The sequence below is a fragment of the Populus alba genome, chromosome 11, assembly GCF_005239225.2.
Source record: "Populus alba chromosome 11, ASM523922v2, whole genome shotgun sequence".
NCBI classification, from domain to species: Eukaryota; Viridiplantae; Streptophyta; class Magnoliopsida; order Malpighiales; family Salicaceae; genus Populus; species Populus alba.
This window is the reverse complement of record NC_133294.1, coordinates 3,945,643-3,967,322: the sequence shown is the minus strand read 5'-3', so window position 1 is coordinate 3,967,322 and position 21,680 is coordinate 3,945,643. Positions and strand designations below refer to the sequence as shown.

Sequence of the window (21,680 nt, the reverse complement as noted above, 5' to 3'; positions counted from 1 at the left end):
ATGTCTTGCGTGGTTCTCTCAATGAAAACACCACTGATAAAAACTCCAGAAGAGAAAATCTCACAACCCTTATTCTTTTTAATTAAATAATAAAAATTGAAGCATAAAGCAAATGCCAATCCTTCCGATTCCCTTCGATAGTGAGGTGAAGAAAGTTTTTCCATTTCCTGACTTGTCAATCATCCCTTGTTTCATGTACATCTGCTCCTTCTCCAACTCACTCAGTCTCACCCGCATTCTTGATATCTGAAGCTCACTCAGGCAATGTAAGAAAAATAACTCACTCGGGGACAAACTTCTTTTCCCTCCGTTGTTTGCAAATCTTTGAACTTTATCTAAATAATATTATTTTTAATGACGCTGAACCTTCAAATCTGTTTCTCCATGGTGCGTCAAAGTATTGCTTTATGGCCAAGGCTTGACTCCAACTCTTTAAAGCTTAATATAGAGAATGTTTAGTCAGGAGTTTGATTGAACTGTTTCATGTAATAGTTTCTGTGCTTTCCTTTCCTCTGCTTGTTCATCTGATGTAAGTTAAGCTACTATCTTTGTAGTCTTTTCTTAATAAAATTTTGACTATAACAAAAAAAAAAAGTTTTGATTTTTAAAAACTTTCATACATTATATAAAAAAGTTTTCGGATTAATTTATATGAATAGATCTATGATCAATCTGATTAATCTAATAAGTTGTTCTCCTGTAAGGATTTAGATCATCCAGTAAAAACTCATTTCACTGGCAACGTACCTTCCAACATTAGCTTGATTAAAGCTTTGAATTTGCATAGAAAGGATCGACATCCCTACCCTCAATTGAGAAGGAAAGTGTCATAAGGGCAACAACAAATGACCCCATCGCATTGGTCTTAGTTGAGGATTTTCTACTGGGAAAGTTCTAGCAAGCTCAGCCATTTGTAAGCACAAGTCATCGTATACACAAACCTGCATTTCACCTTGCGATACTGTCTCGTGGGTAGTCATCTCCAAGCTTAGGATCGTCAAGTTGATCAGGCTGACACATAACATCCTCGGACTGCAGTAGATCCACACATGTAACTCCATGTAATTAATGAAATATCGAAACACGCTAGCTGTTGAGCAAAATCTATCTTACCTTGTAAGCAAATGAAGTTAGGCAAAGTAAAGAATGAATGTATTCAGAATCATAAGCCCCCTTTGCTGTTAGATCATATTGAAACTGATATAGTCGAAAGCTAAAGATAGTAACAAACAGAAGAAAAAATACATAAATTTTAATGAGTAAATTAAAGATGCTGCAGATGTGAACTTTAAGTTTACAGGTTTTATTTTCTCGAGGATAACAATCTTCCAGTTTTCCTCTTTAGAAGATTTACAAAGCTTTACATAAGATAAAAACATTACCTCAACTAAAAAACAAAATAAAAAATTCTCAAAATAGTAAGGAAAAAAAGCATGAAATCTAAAAATAATAAAAAAAATCACAAAAATTATCAAAACCAGAGTCTTTTAGTGAGATTTTCAAAATCTAAAGTTCAAATAGTCAGAGTAGCAATTCCATGAAACATTTGCAATAAAAACAACCTCCAAAAATTATTGTAAAATTTTTAACGTAATCTAATAATCAGATCAAAAGTTATGTTTTATTATTCTGGTTTGGTACGATCAGATCTTCTTTTGAGTCTAAATCTGTCCCACTAATTCATAAATATATTTGTTAGGCTATTCACATAATCTATCTTAGACAAATCATCATCTAGTTATAGGAAATACATATCTGATTATTCAGAATCACTCGTTATCACAAGCCTAACCATGTAAATCTTTTATATTAATGCTGCAAATGTAAGTAAACTGGAACTTACTCCGGAGGCATGTATTCGAAATGAATGCAGAAGCACTTCCCAAATTCAGTTATCTTTGCCCATCCAGAATCTGAAACATGTACAAAGCATTAATTAGGACTACGCACATGAATCAACTTCAGGGTCTATCCCATGAACACAAGAATCTGAATTCAGAACCCCTCCCTTGAAGTTTTATTTTATTAAAATGTTTGCTGATTTTAACATCACGATCGACTGTAGTTGATGCAGGGGAAGATAGGGCTTCTCAAGGCTTAAAGTTACAATCTAAACTGTAGAGAAAAATTGTTTAATCTATTTTAAAATTTAATAATTCATAAAACGTTTCTAAAACTAACTTTTAAATAAGTACTAAAACAAACCTAGTTAAGGAAATCTAAATCGAATTAGGAATCCTCATTAAAAAAAATAAAGAAAATCTCCGAACAACAACTTTTAGAGTTAATTTAGACATAGATCCCGACTTTAACTGTATTAACCTTAGCTAGTTACATTAATCCGAACCTATAAAGAATTAGACTCGGAGTACATGCTGACTAATTCTCAACCCAATCCAACGATAGTCACGCGTCCATTATATGGTCATGGATATATTCAAGGCCTCTAACCCATCAGTCAAAAGAAATTGTACCCTAGTCGGCCATGGCATTATGTGCATCAAGCTTGATTGATAACAAAGTTATTACGTTTTATGGCAGTGGACTCTGCCGCTGGGGATAACAGATTCTTTCCGAACTGAAGCAGGTATGTCAAGAACAGTTTGGTTAATAAGGTACAATATTAGATCTTTCATCTACATTTCAACTTCTGTAAATTTCATATAGATGGTCTCCTATGATCCATACGAATATTATAATATAAGCAGAAAATGTAGTAAGAATTCAGTAGTACTAGATTTATTTCACCCCAACAAAATAAAAACAACAAGTCCTGCCAATAGTAGAGAGAGTCATCAGTACTTCTGGTAATCCATCAAGAAGAAGATGGACAAACTCTAATGCTTTAGAGGTGCTGGAGTATAAGACACCAACACATATATAGTGCTATATACATGTAGACAGCAACACGAAGTCTTTTCTTCTTGGTCTTCATGATCATCTGCGTTCAACATTGTAAAGCCACGTCCGACTTCGCCACAGCCAAATATTCCTGCCATTGGGATTCCTGGAAAGTTATCCAAGAATGGTGAGCTATCCACGTTGCTGTGTCCAAAGAATGATTCACCACGGCCCCAACAAGAGAAAACCAAACCTCCAACAACTTCCTTACTACCAACACCACCTCCATGAAGCTGGCAGCTTCTGCAATCCAGTTTCAAGTTTCTGAAATACTTGGAGACATTACTACATGCACATAATGCGGCCTTTGGATCTGAATGGTAGAAATGAAAATAGTCTCCAGAACCGATGCCATCTCCACTAACAAGAAGGTGCTCTCCATCTCCTCTGTTGACAAGCAATCCATGTCTCAATAAGAAGAGAATCTTTGACAATATACTTAAAACCAAGCTAAGAAAAAAATCTCACGTGCTTGGCAAACTTTCTGTAAGAAATAAAAAGCCAACATATAAAAATACTGGTGAAAGTTCAGCATCTCACCCCTTAACTTGATGTAAAGCCAGGGATCTCAACAGTTTTGGATTCTCTGACCCAGTAACGCATTGTCTTTGTTTTGAAACCCCGATGAACAGTTCAGTTTTGTTCACCAGCTGTCATATATTGGAAAAAATCAATAGAGAAAACTTCATTCATGGAACTTTAAAGCCAGAAAAAAATGATATTGTTAAAGAGAGTAATATAAAACCATTAATTAATGATAACTTTTTCAATAATTTAATATTTTGGATTAGAATAATTCTTTGATATTTCAAAATCTTAATGAACAAGTCTTATTATTTTTATTCTTTCTAATTAAATGAATAAAAAATCAAGTACAAAATAGTGGTGTGACTATACAAATTTTATGGGGGTTGAAAGAAATTCTTGCATGGCTTGATGTAGGGAGAGCAAAAGTCCCTCGTACCCATTAAGGCATTAACCCATTCATAGAGTCAAAGGGATATGAATAATAAAAGGGCCAGAGTAAAAATTAAATTAAATTAAATGGGTTGAATAGGCTCAAAACTTAAAACGGCTGAATGGTTTTGAGTACAACCCCACTCACATAAAACTCTATCGTAAGGTTCGCATGTCATATATGGATGAAAAAAATGGTTTTTCAAAAACTAGCATACCTCACTCTCGATGCTATCTATAATCATTTGACCACCAAGAATCTCTTGTTCTCCTTGTCTTCTGGCAGTAAGCCATGTAGTAAGACCTGTCTCAGATTGAGTTTCTTTGACGGAAACTGCCTTGTACCTTGGTCCTATTGCAGAAACACCACTTGATATTGCAGAATGGAATTGGATTTTCCCTTCACCTGCACATTAAGCCAAATGAAGCAGCAGAGATATGAGATAACATGTCATAATTTCAGGTGAAAAAAAAAGAGGCAATTACATTGTGATCTTTCCATTCTTTTCTTTTATCTACGAATGAAAAATATTTGAAATATTTCTTGATCTGTGCATGTCATGCTAATTTCTTTTAATCTTTCCAAATTTATAGGAAGAACATTCGTCATTAGATTTCAGTTTTCGAGAAGAATGAAATTGCAAAAACATAGACGAGTAAGGAGATACCAGAAGGTTTGTCTTCATCCCTTGCAAATATAAGAGCAACTGCATCAGTAAAATATTTTGTACTGCTCCCATTTACATTTCTTGCCTCTGTGCCCCTTCTGTACAGGAATTGGGATCTCCTACCACCGGCAATGATAGTTTCCCTTGACATGGCATGATCTGCAACATACAATATACATTTTCAAATTCAAGAACCAATACAGCAGCTTTCTACTATGCAATTTATTTTGAGGTTAATCCACTTCATAATGACATATCCACCGATATTTATATTCTTTCAATATTCTGATCATCCAGAAAAAAGACTCAAATATTCTGATCATCCGGTGATGGATTAGAAAGAAGTTTTTGCTTTAGAATAGCAGAGATTGATGCTTGAAAATGTCAATTAAATATCCTTATGGAGAGAAAATGAAAAGGGTTTGAAGAAAATAGCTTTTCGAAGCTGAAAAATGGAGTAAACATATTTTATTTATAAGAAACAAACTGAAGATTTTAAAGAAATTGGACTAAATTTTTTAGATTCTTGCCCATATTTTCCGTTTTCCTACGAATAAAATTGAATCAAACGCAAGAATTCTGGAACATCCCTTGTTAAAAAACTCACCCAACTTTTCCATGACAGGTTTGAGGTCAGCCTCTTCACCCTGTAGCATTACAGAAGTCACATCTTAGCAAGAAACTCATACAAGAATGAAGCATGTAAGCATGCATCAGCTTACTCCAAACATTATGATCAGAGCTGGTGATGTGGAACCAGAAACAGAAGCTGAATAATTCTTGATATCCATCACAAAGTTATCAATCATTGCCACTGGACCAGCCTGAGGTCACCAAGTTAGCGAAAATACTCAAGATCAGTTAATTTATTGTCACAAATCCATAAAGCTCTACGCGGAATTTTTTCATAAACTAACACGGCAGTAAAAATTATTTTCTAAACTATCACAACTAAGAAAACAATTTTCAACTACCACAATTTTCAACTAATAAATTTCATTTCAAGTTTTTATTATAAAGATCCAATGACATGAAATAAAGCAACATAATTTAATGGCTAGAAAGAAAAAATGACAAGGAAAAAAAAATAGAGAAGAGAAAGTTAAAAAAAAGGCATCGGAGACATACTAGAGTTTCAATAATGAAACCCCAAGTACCAGAAAAAATACATTGACAAAATGAATCTATAGACACTATGAAAAGCCAACTTTAAAGTCAATGGTGAGTTACACATGCAATCTAAAGATAGTTACATGCTCACGTACTAGCATCTTATCACAACTTTGAAGTTAACTTTTCATTGTATTTATGGATTTGTCTTATCAATATCATTACAAAAAAAATAGCAAATACAAACAGAAACACCATTATATTTTTTCTATCTATATATTACGATGATATTTACCAATTTAATTTTTCCATTGCTAAATCTATTGGTAAATAGTGATAGTAATATGTCATCGGTATATGCTGAGGTATATGCTGAGGGAATCACAATTGGAATAAAATGAATTAAAAAAGCCAAACAATTTGATCACATGTAAGTTTTTACCGACATAATTACCAACAGAATTCAACTAATGGTACAATTCGTCCATGAATATACTAATGTTTTTCATCTGTACATTACATAAAATATTACAATGAGATTGAAAAAAGTAAATCTTACAGTGATGTAGCATTGATATAGATAGAATTGTCGATGGAGTCACCATTAAAATAATTCCATAGGTAAAGCCATCGATGTTAAAGAACCATCTCAACCCAATAGCTTAAGCTGTTAGGTGATGTCCCGAGATATGATTTATATTATTCTCCAACACACCCTCTCAAGTGAAAACTCTTTGAGCTTGAAACTTGCACACGCCTACATTACATGTGCTTAATTTTTATCAAATAAATGGGATGTTAAGATTCGAATTCATGACCACTTGGTCATTAAAGCTTTAATACAATGTCATATAACTATTTCAACCCAATAGTTTAAGCTATTAGGTAAAGTTCAAATATATGATTTATATTATTCTCCTCCTCTAACGGTATCTCTTTTCTAGTTTCATTGTATTTGAATGCATAAATTTGTAATAAATATTTGGTTTTTATATTAAGATAATTGATTTTTAAATACTTGAATTTTATATAAATTTAATTTTTTAATTATTTTCTATTTCTGTTCAATAGATTTTTTTAAAAAATATATTTTTAATTTATTACTAATGGGGTTACTGATGGAATAATTTTATCGGTATATTCTAGAAAGTTAAAAAAAATTACCGCAAACGCGCCTGCAACTATTAAGTCGTCGATAAAATTATTTTATCGGTATATTATAAGAGAGTTTAAAAAGACTGTAAATGTTACTGCAACTCATCGAGAAAATTACAAATGGGTTGAAGAAGGTAATTGTTGTTTCTAGTGAACATGGTTTGCTTGTAAAGCCATCAATAAATTTAATAACGACACTTTTTTTATGGATAATTGATGTTCGTAATTCTATCAGTAAAATAATCATAAATAAAATATAAATATAAATATCAACAAAAAATTCTTATTGTAAATTTATTAAATCTAATAGTGTATATTTTTTGTAATAGTTTTATCATTGTAGTTCTGACTCCAACGCCTATTCTTTCTTTCTTCAAGCAAGTGATGTATATATGCACTACATAATTCATTATATTACTAGCTTTGATACCCGCACGATGTCGCAGGTCATTTTTGTTTGTATAAAAAATATTAAAAAAAATAAAAAATTTAAAATCTTGGGTTTTTCTGCAAAGTTATATCCAAAAATCTTAGGTTTGGCTGCAACACCTGACCTAAGAGTAATATTTATAATATTAATAATAAAATTAAACTTGCATGACCCAAGTTTAAGTGAGCCTGACTATAACACCGAACCCAAGAATATTGGATGTGGGTCTGGCTATAAGGTTGTGTCATAAAAGTGTGATAATTAAATAGATTAATTAAAAAAACAAAGAAAAAAATCAACAAAAAGAAAAAAACTAATGAACAAAAAGAAAAAGAAAAAGAAATTGAATTAATTGGGTTAACCCTTTAAACCAGGTTTTCCTGTAAAACCTGGGATTTGCGTCATGAAAGTTTGATAACTAAATAGAAAACAAATGACGGGTTTACCCAGAATTAACCGGGTTAACCCATCAAACCAAGTTAACCCATCAAGCCCAGGATACGTGTCATGAAAGTCTGATAATTAAATAGAAAGAAAATTAACTTTAACAAACTAAACTAAATGAAAAAAATAACTCGTCAAATCAGGTTAACCCATCAAACCCTAGATTCGTATCATGAAAATATGATAACTAAATTAAAAAGAAATTAACATTAACAAACTAAATCAAACAAAAAAAATTCATTAAAAAAAATTAAAAAGAAAAAACAAAAGAAAAAAACAGTCATATAATATATTGCAATATAATAATAATTATAATGAAAAAACATGAGGAAAGTTAAAGCTAAAGCTAAATTCTCAACCAACTCAATATTAAAAAAAAAAATTTAACAAAGATAATTTAAAAAATAAACATGTGGGGGAAACACTGCAACCAAACAAAAATCATGTAAGGAAAACACTAAGTTCTCAACCAGCTTAATATATATAAAAAACCGAGATATGTGTAATGAAAGTATGATAACTAAATTAAATTTTTTTTTCACATTAACAAACTAAATTAAACAAAAACAATTTCATTAAAAGAAACAAAAACACAAAGAAAAAAGAAAAAAGAAAAAAAAAACCAATGGGCAAAATGAATAAAAAAAGTTAAGTGTTTCACTGTGTGCACAGTGATACATTATATGTAAAAAAACAGAAGAAAACAAAAGCGAGGAAAAAAAAACAAAGCTACTACAATGAAAAACCCACCCGTTAAAAAAAAAACATGTAAAAAAAAAGAAAAAAAAAAGCTGCTACAGTGAAAAAACATTAAAAAAAAAACAAAAGCAAAAGCAAAAAAGAAAAGAAAAAGAAAAAACTGCTACAAAAAAAAAAACCAAAAACAAAAATAAAATACCTCCGAAGAAAAAACAAAAAAATAAAACTGCAAAAAAAAAAAAGCTTAAATAAGTAAAAGGCGCGGAGAAGCTACAGTAGTTTCCCCACGCCTTTTAGTAAATTAGAAAAAAAATCAAAAACCAAAAAAAATACCACCAAAAAAAAAACAAAACAAAAAAAAACTTAAATAAGTAAAAGGCATGGAGAAGCTACAGTAGTTTCCCCACGCCTTTTAGTATATTACTTAATTGGATTGTGTTTCTAAATGGTTTGATGGAAACCTGTCTATTTAGTCAAACTTTGCGACTGGTAGACTTGACAATTGAAGGACCATTGTGAAATTAGGTATATATACCAGTGGTTTTAAACACGGTTTGGTGGTTAATTTGGCTAAAGTTTCAGGTTACTGGGTTTTGACCGGATTATCCGGGTCAACTTTAATTTTTTTATAAATCAAAACAGTACTGTTTTAATAAAAAATAATTAATCAATGGGTTGCAACTAGATTTTTGATCGAGTCTTGCCATGTCATCCGAATTTTTTATTGCCCTTATTTTTTCTTAAACCTGGCCCTATTCTAGTTTCAGGTCAGTCGGGTTATGGATCAACCCGCCAAGCTGGGTCGGGTTTTAAAACTATAATACATAGATATAATCTCTTTTCATTCTATTTTTTATTTTGACAAAAAAGGATATAATTTCTTGTTTGACCTTCACATCAAGTTAAAATTTGGTAAGCATGTTTTATAGTTTTGGTTCTAAAATATATTTGCCTTTCGCAACCAAATGAGGTCATTTTATGACTAAATTAAACCTAGAAAATGTTGTTTTATTTTTTTTTCCAAATTATTTTTTTGATTCCTTTATGAATTATATTTATAATTTTGTTTGGTTTTTGTTTCATTAATCAGGTTTTTTTAGCTATTATTTAAACAATTTCTATGTTATTTTTCAGATGAGATTAAGAATATTATTATTATTATTATTATTATTATTATTATTATTATTATCACTGCCAGAAAATACATCAAATCAAAGTTTTCTTTACAGATTCTTTCTCTAAAATTTAGAACATTTTAAAGCTTATAAAACCCCAACTTTTCATCTATTCACTGCATCATTCCATGATGCCATGAAGGGGCTAACATGCTCTAATAAATATCATTTTCCAAAAAATGCAATTCTGCTTACCTTTCTTGGTCTTAACAGTGGAAAGGCTTCGACTTTGAGTCCTGGTAGATACCCCACCGTCAACAGCATACCAAAGCCTGAATTATTTGATGCAGCATCAACCCAGAAATCTTCCAACATAACCTGCACGCAAATTTATTGAAGAGGACAATAAATCACTCTGTCTTTCATATCTCGTGAAAACCAGAGAAGTGAAAATGTTAATAATAATCACTGTGGTACTGACCTCTTTATGTTCACCAGTAACAGCATCTCTTCCTATGATTCCATTGGTGCAGGACACTATAATCGGAGTTTTTGAACCAAGTTTTGCCGCTAACTGCAACATAAACAATGGAAGCCAGAATATTTAGATTAACAAAAAAGGCCAAGAGGAGTTAGGAAAACTTATCTTAATAGCTCAACTGGCATCCAAAACCTCCTTTCCGAAGAGCTATGGGTTTGAGGCTTTCCTTTGTAACAAAAAAATAAATAAAATACAATGGAAAATCTTACTAAATAGAGTGTTTCACTCAAATATTCAACACCATTCTCAATAACATTTGCAATGGCAAACTGGGGTCTGATTGGCTCGGAGAGAACCTTACTCACAACCTCTTGTAATGCAACCTGTTTGATCACCATCAAAGCATACAAAAGCACAGTTCACGTTAGAGAATTTACCATGAAGTATAATGACATTTGTAGGGTGTTTTTTTTTTTTTTTTTTGAAGGCCCAACAAACCTTTGGGTCTGGGTTGAGAGAAAAGGCAGAAGCAAGCTTTGGTTTGGAGAGGATTTGATTGCAATTGTCGTTCCATGATTTGCTAACACAAGCTGCTGATGCGAAGGATGTAGCTGGTGTTCTCTTTAGAATGTTTTGAACAAGGTCTTCGTTTATTGATGCAAAGCCTGTCAATGGCGTTAGGGGTTCTTTAGGTTTCTTCTCCATTGCTGATATCTAGATAGGGTGCAACTATTACTTAACCTGGACATGATGGGTGTTAATTTATGGAGAGCCTCAAAAGAAAGTCAATTTGTAATAGTGAAGACTACGGCATAATTTCGGGCACCTGCATTCAAAGAAATGTCCATAAACTTACCTCTTTTTTCATGGAGAAGAACTCAAATCTACAACTTCTCAATGCAGGTCAAATAAATTAATTCCAAACAGATCGTACGTAGCAAATTTGAAGTGGAACCCTTAAACACGTTTAGTGGACTACAAAGATGAGTGGACCCCAAAGTGTATGAATATTATTTCAAACGTATGAAGTAATCTATTAATGGTGGGGTTTGGATTCAATAATGGTCATTGTTGATTTGGACTTACCATCCAAGATAGACTGTTAACAGCCTGTAAGATTAGAAAAGTCATTCAAAAAATCTTGAAGGTGTAATTTAACTAATTATATTCTGAATTTATTTATTAAAGATTATCAGTTCGAGTTTTATAAATTCCAGGATCACTAGAGACCTATATAGTTATTAATTTTAGAATATGTGGAATTAATTGATATATATGCAAGCTAGTCCGAACAACCACGTTAATTTTTTTAAAAAAAATCATTTAGAAGTATGATGTAGACATACAGAAAAGGTTTTACGTTTATTATAGTGAATAGTATTTTTTAAAAGTGTTTTTTAATTTAAAAATATTTAAAAATAATATTTTATTTTATTTTTTATATTAAAAAATATTAATTTAATATTTTTCAAGCATTTTTAAAACTTAACACAGATAAAATGGTGATGGATCACACAAGATGGTTCAAAAGAAATAAAGCGAGTACTAACCATGATGATCATGGGTCTTGCTCACCAAACAAAAGCTTAATCTCACAACCTATTTTCTTCGTAATCTGATTTACCATAGCTTGAATTTTCATAGAAAGAACCAACATCCATTTGTTGACAAAAAAAAACAAAGCATTTTAGTATTGATTAGGTTATTGACTACTATATCATCATTCAGATCAAAAAAATTTTGAACATATAAAAGAAACATCTAGTCATTGCTACTATTTTTTTCGTAGAAAAAATAAACCATGCGAAGGTTGACCAAATTGATTTGATGAATCTAAAAACAACCCGAATAAGTGGTAAAAACATAGTTTGATTACTAAAAATTCAAGACAATATTTTAAAAAATATATATAATATTAAAATGACAATATATTGGATTTATTTGGATCAACTTAAGTTAACCTATCAAATTCACAACATGGATTATGAAACCATGATAACCCCATATAAAGCAAATCAAAACAAATTATAAAGCTCAATTCTCAATCAACCCAAAGTTTAATAATGGAATTGAAAAAAAAAAATTGACTCGAGTTAAATTATCAAACTCATGATCCGGATCATGAGATCAATCATAGAAAGTAAATAAAAAAATAATCTGAGTCAACGCGGATTATTCTACCAAACCCGCAATCAAGGTCATGAGATTGTGATAACCCTATAAAAAGTAAATCAAAACAAATTATGAAACTTAATTTTAAATAAACCCATTGTCAAAGGTTGAAAATATAAAAAAAAAATCAATCTAAAAATGAGACACATTAAAACAACTCAAGTCTATTCGAATTAACCTGTGAAACACGTGACCCGAATAATAAAAACATGATAACCTTATAAAAAGCAAACCAAAATAAATCATGAATCCTAATTCATAATGAATTAAATGCTGAAAGATGAAATAGAAAAAAATAACAATTAAAGAGGACAAAAAAAAAACTCGAGTCAACTGGGTTAACCCGCTAAACACGTGACTTGAGTCATGAGAACGAAATAACCTCATAGAAAGTAAATCAAAATAAATCATGAAACCTAATTCACAATCAACTCAACGTTGAAGAATGAAATTGAAAAAGAAATTGTCAATTAAAAAAAACTCGAGTCAACTCGCCGAACTCGTTACACAAGTTATGAAACTGAGCTAACGACGTTTAAAACAAACTACAATAAATTATAAAGTCTAAGATTCAATAAATTAAATATTTAAGTATGAAATTAGGAAAAGAAATATAGATTTAAAAAAAAAAACTAAAGGCAAAACAAATAATATTATTGAAATAAATAGTTATTTGTGCCGTGGTGTATAGTAAGAGCATCACCTATTTCTAGTTTATAATATAATAACTAACTATGTAACTTATGCTTTGCCGCATTTCAATTAAAACAAAATTAGCATAAGAAAATAATATTCATTCGATGCAAAAAAAAAAAGTATCAGGTCAAAATACCTGCAATGAATCTTACAAAAACAATTTTGTGACGTGAAAAATATTATTCTACTTTCGAGCAAAGTTTAAAAAATAAAAAGTAAAAAGTAAAATGATAATTTTACTGTAATAATTTACAATAAATTATGTCTATTATTACTGTAAAAAACTCACACGCTGTATATTTTTGTTAAAAAATAAAAGTCTAGTATATATGCATGCACAAACTTGATCAAATTGTACCTTGCAATGAAACCGAGTCAAGTGGATCAGGCTGACGAAGAACATCCTAAGATTGCAGCCTATCCACTCAGACAACAAGTCATCTAGTGCTTCAAAACTCCAAATGACCTGAAAAATGAGGCACGCGGAAGTAGTGGAGTAAGGTCAAGGAGTAAATGCAATATCAAAACAAACTGTACTAAGTAAACCACTCATATGATATTATTTTTTGATGAGCGAATCAATCTTATATCCTGTAAGAAAATGCAGTAAGGGAAAGTAGAGAAGGAATATATTCAAAATCAGAAGCCTCTTTCCTAGCTTAGATCAAATTGTGACCTTCTATGCTAATGCTGCAACTATAAACTGAAACTTACTCTGGTGGCATGAATCCGAGTTTGCCCACAAGGCTTGTTAGCAATTAAGCACTAATTCCAGATTTAACTTTGTCAATCCAAAATTAGGACTATGTACATTAATCAACTTCCATGAACATATAGGAATATGTTGCCTGCTTAAGCTTTTGCTGATTAGACATCATGGTGGATTCTTACAGACACTGTATGCTCATGGATATTTCAAGGCCTCTGGCTGAGTCTAAGGTAAATCTTACCCTAGCCGGACAAGGCTGTGGAATATCCTTCCCTAATTGTAAAACTGCATTGTGTTCATTAGACTTTGATTACAATAGTTATGTCTGTCACTCCGCTGCTAGAGATGACAAAATCTCGCAATACTGTCGATATGGTACTAGAGTATTTCATTTAAATTTCATATTATCCTTCTGTAAATATGATATAACTAAGTCTAGTATGATCCATAAATAGTACTATGTTATGAGCAGAAAATGTGATAAGAATTCTGAGAAATGCAGTACTAAAGTGATATATTTCTCCTACAAACTACAGGATTTCACCCCAATAAAATAAAACAACAAGTCCTACCAATAGTAGAGAGAGTCATCAGTACTTCTGGTAATCCATCAATAAGAAGATGGACAAACTCTAATGCTTTAGAGGTGCTGGAGTATAAGACACCAACACATATATAGTGCTATATACATGTAGACAGCAACACGAAGTCTGTTCTTCATGGTCTTCATGGTCATCTGCGTTCAACAATGTAAAGCCACGTCCGACTTCGCCATAGCAAAATATTCCTGCCATTGGGATTCCTGGAAAGTTATCCAAGAATGGTGAGCTATCCACGTTGCTGTGTCCAAAGAATGATTCACCACGGCCCCAACAAGAGAAAACCAAACCTCCAACAACTTCCTTACTACCAACACCACCTGCATGAAGCTGGCAGCTTCTCCAATCCAGTTTCAAGTTTCTGAAATTCTTGGAGACATTACTAGTTGAAGATAATGCGGCCTTTGGATCTGAATGGTAGAAATGAAAATAGTCTCCAGAACCGATGCCATCTCCACTAACAAAAAGGTGCTCTCCATCTCCTCTGTTGACAAGCAATCCATGTCTCAATAAAAAGAGAATCTTTGAGAATATACTTAAAACCAAGCTAAGAAAAAAAAGTCTCAAGTGCTTGGCAAACTTTCTGTGAAAAATACAATGCCACCATATATAAATACTGGTGAAAGTTCAACATCTCACCCCTTAACTTCATGGAAAGCCAGGGATCTCAACAGTTTTGGATTCTCTGACCCAATATCGCATTGTCTTTGTTTTGAAACCCCAATGAACAGTTCAGTTTTGTTCACCAACTGTCATATATTGGAAAACATTAACATCAGAAAACTTCATTCATGGAACTTTAAAGCCTAGAGACAAATTATAACTAATAGCTGAAAATTTAACTCATACACGTATTCTATCTCTTAAATGTAAGCTTAAGAGCTCTAATGTGAGATTTCAGATAATGTCACTAAACAAGATCTTGCGGACACAACTATGCAATCGGTCTCAGGGATTTTCCGGTAACGTCAAAGCAGAAGCAAACGGTACAAACAACTAGCTAAATCATCGTAAGGCAAATACCTCATTGTTGATGTCATCTATAATCCTTTGACCTCCAAGAATCTCTTGCTCTCCTTCTCTTCTAGCTTTAAGGCATGTAGTAAGATCTGTCTCAGGTTGAATCTCTTTGACAGAAACTACCTTGTACCTTGGACCTATTGTAGAAACACCACTTGATAATGCAGAATGGAACTGGATTTCCCCTACATCTGCTCATTAAGCCAAAGCATCAGAGGTATATATGATGAGATAACATGTCATATGTATGATTTGTGTGTCATCCTTGCACAGGGACAATCAGTGGCAAAGTAAAAAACTTTTATCAGTGCGAGCAAAGTCTATATATAGATGAACACATATGGACAGAAACAAAAGAGAACATATATTTTATGTTGGCACTTGAACAAGAATGCTACTAGCTCTATCTATTAAAACATCTACTTAATCATCATTTATTTCCATAATTCTATTCATATTTATTTAATAACAAATTCATATTCGAGGCAATCATTTCAGATTGAAAACATATATTGTTCTAGTCTTATCGCAAGTGCTTGAAGGGATGCTTTATCTCTCCATTTTTAGTTGTCAAAAGAGAATGAAACAGTAAGAAAATGGATGGACAAACAGATACCAGAAGCTCTGTGTCGATCCCTTGCAAATACAAGAACAACTGCATCAGAAATATATTCAGTGCCGCTCCCGTGTACATTTGTTGACTCTATGCCACTTTTGTACAGGAATTGGGCTCTCTCATCACCCGCAATGAAAGTTTCCCTGGACATGGCATGATCTGTAACATACAATATATAGTATCAACTTCAAGAACCTAGCTAGTGTTGTAAATCTGGATCAAGAATTGCTAAATCTGGATCAAGGAGTATTAAGTGACTTAAGTTATCAACTAAATAGATATATTTTTGGATATTTTATTTTTATCATAGTTATTAAACTCTTCTCGACATATATATCAACAAACTGTAACTTGTTGATCAAGAGCTTAGCCGAAGCCGAGCTTTTTATTAAACCGAAATATATATTAGCATGGTCAAATCTATGTTACTTGGCCCAGTTAATTTCAAGAAATTTATTTTTTATTTGTTTAAAATAATATATATTTTTTACTTAAAACGATATATTTTTAAGATAAATATGAGTTGAGATAGTAAACTAATTACTAAGTCTTCGGCCAAGCCAGACTCCATATCAGGTAACTATATGCGTTTTCGGAATCGGGTTTATAATGGTTGGAAGAAAGGAAATCAAGAAAATATATCTTGTAAAAGCACAAAAATGGTGGTGTAAGGATCAAATTCAGAAAAAGAATTATAATAAAATGGACTAAGATTTTCAATAATTGCATTAGTAGTAGTTGCCTTCTCTCAGCAGTCCCAAAAGTCAAATATTAGCTCTCTTTGCTGCCTATATATATTTTATGTGGGAAGGACGAGCCTCGATGTATTTTCCTCCGAACAAAATCAAACAAAAGTAAATTCAAAGATCGCTTGTCTAGAAAAACTCACCCAACTTTTCCATGACAGGTTTTTGCTCGGCCTTTTCACCCTATAGAGGAACAAAAAAAAAACACATCTCATGATCTTAGCAAGAAATTTCAGTGGCCGGGTCTCGAATCGATCCATCAGGTAAGATTGAATTTCAAAACTATGGAATTAAGAATGTGCAAGCATGAAAACATGCATTAACTTACTCCAAACATTATAACGAGAGCCGGTGAAGTGGAACCGGAAACATATGCTGCATAATTCCTAATATCCATCACAAACTTATCAACCATTGCCATTCCACTAGCTGCCTGATGTCACCATGTCAACAAAAACACTCAAGATCAGTATCAGAAGTGGCAAATGGGTGGCTATGAGTTGGGAAATGTTTAGCATGTTCATAACCTATTTATTTTTTGAAGAATATACCCTTATTTTTGTAATCCACTTTATCCTATATCCTATGTATCTTCCAGTAAATATTAATCTATTTAAATTGTTTTATATTTGTAATTTTTATAATTGTGACATATATGAATTGTAATAACAATCATAAATCTATAAAATAATAATAAAACTCAAGTAAATCCATGATCACTGTTGACATGTAATTTGTCTAATTTGATACACTACATATGATAATCATATGGCATTTTATCCTATTTGGCTTTTTTTAGGGCAATACAATATCGTTGAGTCATTATTAGTTGCTGTCAAATAAAATTGAGAGTTGTTGAGATTCAAAACTATATTTAGAAAAATAATATATGCATATATATGAAACATGGGAGTAAAGACTTTACATTTTATATTAATGGCTAATATTTTCTTCTTTCACACTTTACATGGGAGTACAAATAATATATGCCTATGACATTTTATATTAATGTCAAATAAAAAATGTATATTATTAATTAAAGATACATAATTAATTGAATCACTCAATTATTAGTTTCAAAAACACATTAAACTACTCAATTCTATGCTTGAGCCTCAAGAGACAAAATACATTGGACAGTTGGCAGATTAGAGTGACACATATTAATACTCTAGTTGTAGCGATTTCAAGTTTTGTAACGAATAACTTTTCTTTTTTTTATTTGAATCCCTTGAACTTTGTTTATTTTTATGTCTTAAATGTATTTTGAAAAAAAATTAATTTTTTTTATTTTTTTCTTTACTTCAAATTAATATTATTTTTTTTGTATTTTTAAATCATTTTTTATATGTTAATATCAAAAATAATTTTTTAAAAATAAAAAATATATTATTTTGATATATTTCTGAATAAAAAATACAATTGCAACTGCACTCTTAAATAGGCCAATATATATAGATATTTTAATATATTTCTTGATTATAAAAAAGACGATGAACAAGAAAAAATGATTATAAATACCAGACATAACATGTTGCAATATATATAAAACCTACAACCTCCACAAATGAAACTTTCACAATTGAAAAAAAAAATTAATTAAAGATTGATAAAAATCAAAAGAATTGATTGCTAGAATTTCATCAAGAGAGCTTCAAAACAATAAAGCTAGCACGCTACCATGGTGTTGAAGTCAAACCAACCCGACAGCATGAATAATATTGTACATATAAGTTATTATCTAATAACTTTAGATTATAACTTTATAAAAAAAAGATGATTTCCTATGCTATATCAGAATTCAGTATCATGGTTCTATCATCGAGATTCTAATTGTAGGGCATGATTATCTCTCCATTAATTTCCTTTTTTCCAAACCATACAAAGTAGACTGACATTTGAGAAGAAGCAAACAGGCTCTAAGAAATATCACTTTCTAAATAATGCAAAATTTCTGACCTTTCTTGGCCGTAACAGCGGGATAGCTTCAACTTGGAGTCCCGGAAAGAATCCCACAGTCAGCAGGACACCAAAGCCTGAATTTTTTGATGCAGCATCAGCCCAAAAATCTTCTAACATAACCTGCATGCAAATTTGTTGATTACCAAGCCAAGAATTCATAAAACCTTTCATCTTTCTTAAGAAAAAGAGAAGAAAAAATGTTAAAAGCGGGGACCTCTTGATGTTCATCAGTAACAGCATCTCTTCCTATGATTCCATTTGCACAAGACACAATAATTGGAGTTTTTGAACCAAGTTTCGCTGCTAACTGCAACATATACCATACAGAGTAACATAGAATTAGATTAACGAAAAAAAGGAATAAGAGGAAGAAGTGGAAGTAGAAGAAGGTCAAAAGGAGTTAAAACGAAGAAGAATAAAAAAGAGACATCAAAATATTATTAACTTATGTTATTTTGTAGCTCGAGTAAACATTAACCCCTCTTCCAAGGGCTTTAGGATCGAGTTTTTCCTTCGTAACAAGAAATAAAAAGGCAAAGTTTACTGATAAATCTTACAAAATTGAGGGTTTCACTCAAATCAACACCACTCCCAATAACATTTGCAATGGCAAACTGGGGTCTAATGGGCTCGGAGAGAACCTTATTCACTACCTCTTGTGATGCAACCTGTGTGATCATCATGAAAACACACTCAAAGTCAATTCAAGTTAGAGACTTAACATAAAATATAATGGCATTTGTAGGTTTTCATTCGAAGGCCCAACAAACCTTCTGGTCTGGGTTGAGAGAAAAGGCAGAAGCAAGCTTTGGTTTGGAGAGGATTTGATTGCAAATTTGGTTCCATGATTTGCAAACACAAGCAGCTGATGCAAAGGATGAAGCTGGTGTTTTCTTCAGAATGTTTTGAACAAGGTCTTCGTTTATTGACGCAAAGCCTGTCAATGGCGTTCTTGCTTCTTTAGGTTTCTTCTCCATTATTGATAGATATCAGTAATAGTGCAACTGATGCTTAACCTCAACGTGAGGGGTCCCATTATATGGGGAGCTCAACAGGAAGTCAATTGCTAACAGTGAAGTCTCGATCCAGCCAATAATCAACTTGGAAGGGACTGGAGGGATCAGCAAGCGCGTATGAGGGCACCTATCAGCATTCACATAATTGTTTTTAGGGTTGACTCTTTTTTTTTTTTTTTTATGATGTGTGAAGGTGTGTTTGTTACGAATAAAAGCATGAACATCATTTTTTTTTCTTTTCAAGCAAGCTTGAACATCCTTAAAATGATTTAACTATATATTTACTCTATATACACATTTATATATATTATAGATCGTGTGTATAATATAATGACATTACATGCGATAAATATTCACTTTTTAATTAAAGCAGTTAAAGTGTTATTATGTACGCCTTAAAATATTGAAATTATATAAAAAAAAATACATTAAAATATGTGAGAAATATTTCATATATCATAATATTAATTAACTGATATCGAAACTTAATTCTCGTATGAATCAAAAACCTAAGATGGCTTCCAAAACAACTTTGAATTCTTATATATCGATCAAAGGGAGACTTGAACGATGGTCTCCAAGTGTATTATTTCTTTGAAACGTGAGCGGTTGGGCCTCAGATTAAATAATGGACATTATTGATCAGGACTTAAACCAGCCAAAATAGACTGTTGACATCCTGTAAGAGAAGAAAAGTCGTTGGCAATAATGGTGTAGACATATAATTCAGGAAAGCGAAAGGTCTGATTCTCTCAATAGAGTATGAGGCTAAGTCAAGGTCACAAATAGTTGTGGAGGAGGATTTGGACTTCGAATTAATTGAGGAAAAAGAAGGGAAGAGCATGAAAGATTTGACTGCAAGAATTGATTTGAGAAGCGATCGATCGTTTACAAGGGTGCAAGAAGGTATTCAGTGGATTGTTTATTTGAATTCTGTATCCAATCTTGGCCTATTTTGATGACATTGAATTTGCTTGTTTATAGCCGTAAGTATCAGATTGTCAGTCAATTTTTGCAGCAGATGTTTTGGGTGCAATTTAATCATAAAATTACTTTTTGAAAGCCAAGTTAATTTCAAATCGACTATTCAGGTTCAAATTAATATCATTATTCATCTACATTTATTAAATTTAATCTGGTTTAATATTTTTATCCAAAACTCGGCTAATTTAATTCTAGTTTGGTCCAGTGTTAAAAAATATATTAACTTGTAATTAATATAGTTATTTAACTTCATAAAACTTAAGAGATTGTTGTTTTGATTCACTCAGGTCAATTCATCCAACTAGTAATCAAAGTTTTGATCTAGTTCAGTGATGAGTTTAAGACTTCGCATTCATCTTTCTTTAAGAACCGACCCTCCCTTGTTTAAAGCAAATATCATCATCTATTTAAACTCGGCTTTTGTTGTCATGTTGATCCAAGATCTGCTAACCTAGTTCCTGGTCTAGGTCAAGTATTAGAACAAGTTAACTCGATACGACTACCTATAATCTGATTTATTCAGTCAAAACATGATTTAATTTAAAAAAATAAAATAAAACTCGATATGACTATCTATAACCTGATTTATTCAATCAAAACATGGTTTTATTTAAAAAAATAAAATACAACGATATCATTATTGATCAAAGTTAACTCAAATAAACCCATCTAACTTGTGATTAAAGGTTTAATCAAGGTTATAGATCAAAGTCAACTCAAATAAACCCATCTAACTTGTGATTAAAGGTTTAATCAAGGTTATAGATCAAGCTGTTTTATAACTTTACATCCATCTTTAGTTATTATTTAAAGATGTTTCAAAATGATTTTTATTTAATTTTAATATAAAAAATATTAATTAGATATTTTTTTAATATTAGATATAATTTTAAAAACGTATTAAAATATATTTAAAAAAAAAAAAGTGAATAAGGAAGTAGTCTCCCTTGTTCAAAGCAAAATGAAGACGTACAAGAGTCATCAAGTTCTATCACACTGTCCTTCGCTTCAAAAATTAGTTAAGATGTCATAATTTTGTTTTAGCAAATCTCAAAGAAACCCCTCGACTATTGGATTGCTATCTTTTAGCTCCAAGCAATTTTGATTTCGTCAATTGAAGCCTTCTATCATAATTCTTTAAAACAAAAAAAAAACCAACAACAACCACAATTTGGATGGAATCTGCTATCAAATATGGAT

General features: G+C 31.6%; 2 protein-coding genes across 2 annotated transcripts; both read right to left on the bottom strand.

Moving 5' to 3' along the window:
- Positions 1-2,668: 2,668 nt before the first annotated feature.
- Positions 2,669-13,284, bottom strand: LOC118061361 (F-box/LRR-repeat protein At5g63520-like). The gene is made up of 11 exons (XM_035074790.2): positions 13,187-13,284; positions 10,459-10,786; positions 10,230-10,343; positions 9,961-10,053; positions 9,735-9,857; positions 5,249-5,350; positions 5,134-5,173; positions 4,527-4,685; positions 4,077-4,264; positions 3,442-3,551; positions 2,669-3,288 (listed from the first exon to the last, which is right to left on the bottom strand). The coding sequence occupies exons 2-11, from the start codon at positions 10,663-10,665 to the stop codon at positions 2,838-2,840; spliced, it is 1,587 nt and encodes a 528-aa protein (XP_034930681.1). The 5' UTR covers positions 10,666-10,786; positions 13,187-13,284; the 3' UTR covers positions 2,669-2,837.
- A 731-nt stretch (positions 13,285-14,015) lies between these two features.
- On the bottom strand, positions 14,016-19,645 carry LOC118061358 (F-box/LRR-repeat protein At5g63520-like). Its single transcript, XM_035074787.2, has 10 exons — positions 19,251-19,645; positions 19,038-19,148; positions 18,695-18,787; positions 18,478-18,600; positions 16,847-16,951; positions 16,662-16,701; positions 15,773-15,931; positions 15,160-15,347; positions 14,776-14,885; positions 14,016-14,620 (listed from the first exon to the last, which is right to left on the bottom strand). The coding sequence occupies exons 1-10, from the start codon at positions 19,455-19,457 to the stop codon at positions 14,170-14,172; spliced, it is 1,587 nt and encodes a 528-aa protein (XP_034930678.1). The 5' UTR covers positions 19,458-19,645; the 3' UTR covers positions 14,016-14,169.
- Positions 19,646-21,680: the final 2,035 nt, after the last annotated feature.

Bases quoted from the DNA above. Each gene is read 5' to 3' on its own strand.
- LOC118061361 (XM_035074790.2), bottom strand. From the start codon at position 10,665: ATGGAGAAGAAACCTAAAGAACCCCTAACGCCATTGACAGGCTTTGCA. The intron at 9,858-9,960 runs GTCAGTACCACA...ATTTGCGTGCAG, and splicing joins TTACTGGTGAACATAAAGAG to GTTATGTTGGAAGATTTCTG. The intron at 3,552-4,076 runs GTATGCTAGTTT...AATATATGACAG, and splicing joins TAGATAGCATCGAGAGTGAG to CTGGTGAACAAAACTGAACT.
- LOC118061358 (XM_035074787.2), bottom strand. From the start codon at position 19,457: ATGGAGAAGAAACCTAAAGAAGCAAGAACGCCATTGACAGGCTTTGCG. The intron at 18,601-18,694 runs GTCCCCGCTTTT...ATTTGCATGCAG, and splicing joins TTACTGATGAACATCAAGAG to GTTATGTTAGAAGATTTTTG. The intron at 14,621-14,775 runs GTGAGATGTTGA...GCTTGTCAACAG, and splicing joins GCTTTCCATGAAGTTAAGGG to AGGAGATGGAGAGCACCTTT.